Source organism: Corvus brachyrhynchos, unplaced genomic scaffold (genome assembly GCF_000691975.1).
Source record: "Corvus brachyrhynchos isolate BGI_N302 unplaced genomic scaffold, ASM69197v1 scaffold30, whole genome shotgun sequence".
NCBI lineage: Eukaryota > Metazoa > Chordata > Aves > Passeriformes > Corvidae > Corvus > Corvus brachyrhynchos.
In genome coordinates, this window is record NW_008235742.1 from 567,164 (window position 1) to 570,381 (window position 3,218).

The window sequence follows — 3,218 nt, forward strand, 5'->3', positions numbered from 1 at the left end:
AGAGGAACGGGGGAGCACTTTTGGGAAGGGGAGTTGGGGGGCACCGTGTAGGAAGGGGAGAGGGGAGCTGTGTTTGGGGGCGTGTCACTATGGGATAAGGGGTTTGGGGGGCACAGAGAGGGAAAGGGAGATGGAAGGTGTGTTTTTTGGGGGGGGAAAACACTGTGGAGAAGGGTATTTGGGGCAGTCTGTGAGGGAAATGAAGGGGGGAGGTTGGTTTTGGGGGCAGTCACTGAAGAATGGGAGATGGACTTATGTTTTGGAGGGGATTACTGTGGAAAGGAATTGGGGCAGCTCTGTGAGGGAGAGGGTGTGTTTTGGGGGGACAGGCTGTGAGCGGCAGGGGAGCTGCAGCCCTACTGTGGTGGGACCCCATGGGGGTGCAGATGGAGGCTGGAGCCCTTGGGGAGGAGGGACAATACTCTGGAAGGGTCTCAGCAGCCTCCTGCTCCAGGCAGGGACAGCCCTGAGGACAGGTCAGGTCACTGGGGACACCAAGGCCATGGGCAGAGGGACCCCAGAACAGCAGGACAGGGTGAGGGGGCAGCCCTGCCTTTGTTCCTGGGTGCCCCTGGCAGAGGATTTGGGGTGAGGGGTGTCTATGTGCCCCCGCAGACATCAAGGAGCACGTGAAGCAGCTGGAGAAGGCGGTGTCGGGGAAGGAGCCACGCTACGTCCTGCGGGCGCTGCGGGCTCTGCCCTCCACCTCCCGCCGCCTCAACCCCAACGTGCTGCACAAGGCCATCCACGGCTTCTTCACCTCCAACTGCACTGTCAGGGACTTCCTGCTTGGATTCCTGGAGGAGGTAGGGACAGGGGTGGGGAAGGGACACCTGCTCTGTCACCTCTGCCCTGCTCTGGTGACACCCCCCAGCACAGGAAGGATGTGGAGGGGCAGGAGGGAATCCAGAGGAAGCACCAAGATGATCACAGGGATGGAGCAGTTCTGCTGTGGGGAAAGGCTGAAGGAATTGGGATTGTTCAGCCTGGAGAAGAGAAGGTGTAGGGGTCATGTCACTGTGGCCTCCCAGTATCTGAAGAAGCAACAGAAGAGATGGAGAGGGACTATTTACAAGGGCTTGGAGTGACAGGACAAGGGGGAGTGGCTTGCCACTGACAGAGCAGGATTAGATGAGCTATTGGGAAGAAGTTCTTCCCTGTGAGGGCAGTGAAGCAGTGGAATGGATTTCCCAGGGAAGTTGTGGCTGCCCCATTCCTAGAAGTGTTCAAGGCCAGAATGGGCAGGGCTTGGAGCTGCCTTGTCTAGTGGAGGGTGTCCCTGCCCATGGCAGAGGTGGGACTGGGTGAACTTTAAGATCTCTTCCAACCCAAACCCGCCTGGGATTCAATGATTGTTTCCCTCTCCAAGGAGGGAACAGGGCAGGGGGATTTGGGGACACTGGGGATGAGCAGCCCCTCTGCTCAGACACATGTGTGAGCAGGGACAGGTCCCTGCAGCCCTGGCCATGCTCCTGTCACACCTGGAGCAGAGCTGTCTCTGCACAGGGACAGAGATCCAACATTTCTCTCTCCCCTCAGTCCATGGACACAGAAGCTGAGCTGCAGTTCCGCCCACGGACGGGGAAAGCAGCCTCAGCCCCTCTCCTGCCAGAGGTGGAGACCTACCTGCAGCTGCTGCTCGTCATCTACCTGATGAACAGCAAGAGGTACCCCGAGGTGAGACCCCCAAGCTGCCCCCACAGCGCTCCTGCTCGGTGGGGACCCCCTGGCCCTGCCCCACGCTGTCCCCTCAGTGTTTGGGCACTGCCCCAGGTTCAGCCCCACAGCCTGGGTGGTCTCTGCCCCTCCCAGGATCAATCCCCCTGCTCTGACCTCCCTTCCCCTCCTGCAGGCTCAGAAGGTGTCTGATGACCTGATGCAGAAGATCAGCTCCCAGAACCGCCGGGCCCTGGACCTGGTGGTGGCCAAGTGTTACTATTACCACTCCCGGATCTACGAATTCCTGAACAAACTCGACGTGGTCCGGAGGTGGGATGGGGCCTGTGGGGGGCTGTCCCTCAACGTGATCCCCCTGTTTTCCTCCCTCTTTGCTGATTCCTTGTCCCACCCTGCAGCTTCCTGCACGCCCGGCTCCGCACGGCCACGCTGCGCCACGACGCCGACGGCCAGGCCACGCTCCTGAACCTGCTCCTGAGGAATTACCTCCACTATAACCTCTACGACCAGGCTGAGAAGCTCGTCTCCAAGTCCGTGTTCCCCGAGCAGGCCAACAACAACGAGTGGGCTCGGTACCTGTACTACACAGGTGAGAGGGGCTCGGTGCCTGCCCTGGCTCCTGGCACCCCGCACCGAAGGGCTCCGGTTCCTCAGAGAACCTCTTTGAGCAGCTGGAGGTGGGGCTTCCAGGCAGGATTTGGAGCCCCATCCGTGTAGGTCGGGTTGGATTCACTGGGTGGCTTTCCCCACCCGCCCCGTGTGGGCGCAGGGCGGATCAAGGCCATCCAGCTGGAATACTCGGAGGCGCGGCGCACCATGACCAACGCCCTTCGCAAGGCCCCGCAGCACACGGCCGTCGGCTTCAAGCAGACGGTGAGTGGGGAGGGGGCAGGACCCCCCTGCACTGGGTCTGAGACCCCTTGGGGTTGGGATCTCACAGGGCTTGGATGTAGGACCTTGTGGGATGTCAAGCCCCATGGAGTTTGGTTCGGGACCTCCCGGCTTTGGGACATCCTGGGGACAGGTTTGGGGCTTCCTTGGATGTCAGCCTCCATGGACTCGGGTCCTCTGGGATTTGGGATTTCCCAGGGTCAGGTCCAGGGCTCCCCAGGGTTGGGCTCCACGAGGACAGTCCTGGCACCTCCCAGGCTCAGCGCCTTCCAGGATGAGATCTGGGACCCCCCAGGGTTGGGCTCTGCAGGGACAGGTGTGGGATCTCCCAGGGTCAGGCCCCACGGGGACAGATTTGGGACCTCCCAGGGTGTTGGGCCCTGCAGGGATGACAGATGTGGGACCTCCTAGGTTTGGAACTTCCCAGGGACAAATCTGGGACTTTCCAGGCCCCACAGGGACAGGAACAAATTATGGTTCTCCTGGGGTCGTGTGCCCCATGGGGATGGGTGCTAGACCTCTTGGGGGTGGTTTCAGGCCCTGTGGGGACTCACTCAGGGTCTCACTCTGCCCCAGGTGCACAAGCTGCTCATTGTGGTGGAGCTGCTCCTCGGGGAGATCCCGGACAGGCTCCAGTTCCTGCAGCCCTC

The 3,218-nt window shown here is 61.2% G+C and overlaps 1 protein-coding gene across 1 annotated transcript in view; it reads left to right on the forward strand.

Moving 5' to 3' along the window:
- The window catches only part of PSMD3 (proteasome 26S subunit, non-ATPase 3), a 5,674-nt gene that overhangs the window by 790 nt on the left and 1,666 nt on the right, over window positions 1–3,218 (forward strand). The window contains exons 2-7 of the mRNA XM_017745376.1: window positions 541–806; window positions 1,540–1,677; window positions 1,853–1,989; window positions 2,076–2,266; window positions 2,447–2,550; window positions 3,145–3,218. Coding sequence (XP_017600865.1) covers window positions 541–806; window positions 1,540–1,677; window positions 1,853–1,989; window positions 2,076–2,266; window positions 2,447–2,550; window positions 3,145–3,218 — 910 coding nt within the window. The remainder of the gene's footprint in view (window positions 1–540; window positions 807–1,539; window positions 1,678–1,852; window positions 1,990–2,075; window positions 2,267–2,446; window positions 2,551–3,144) is intronic.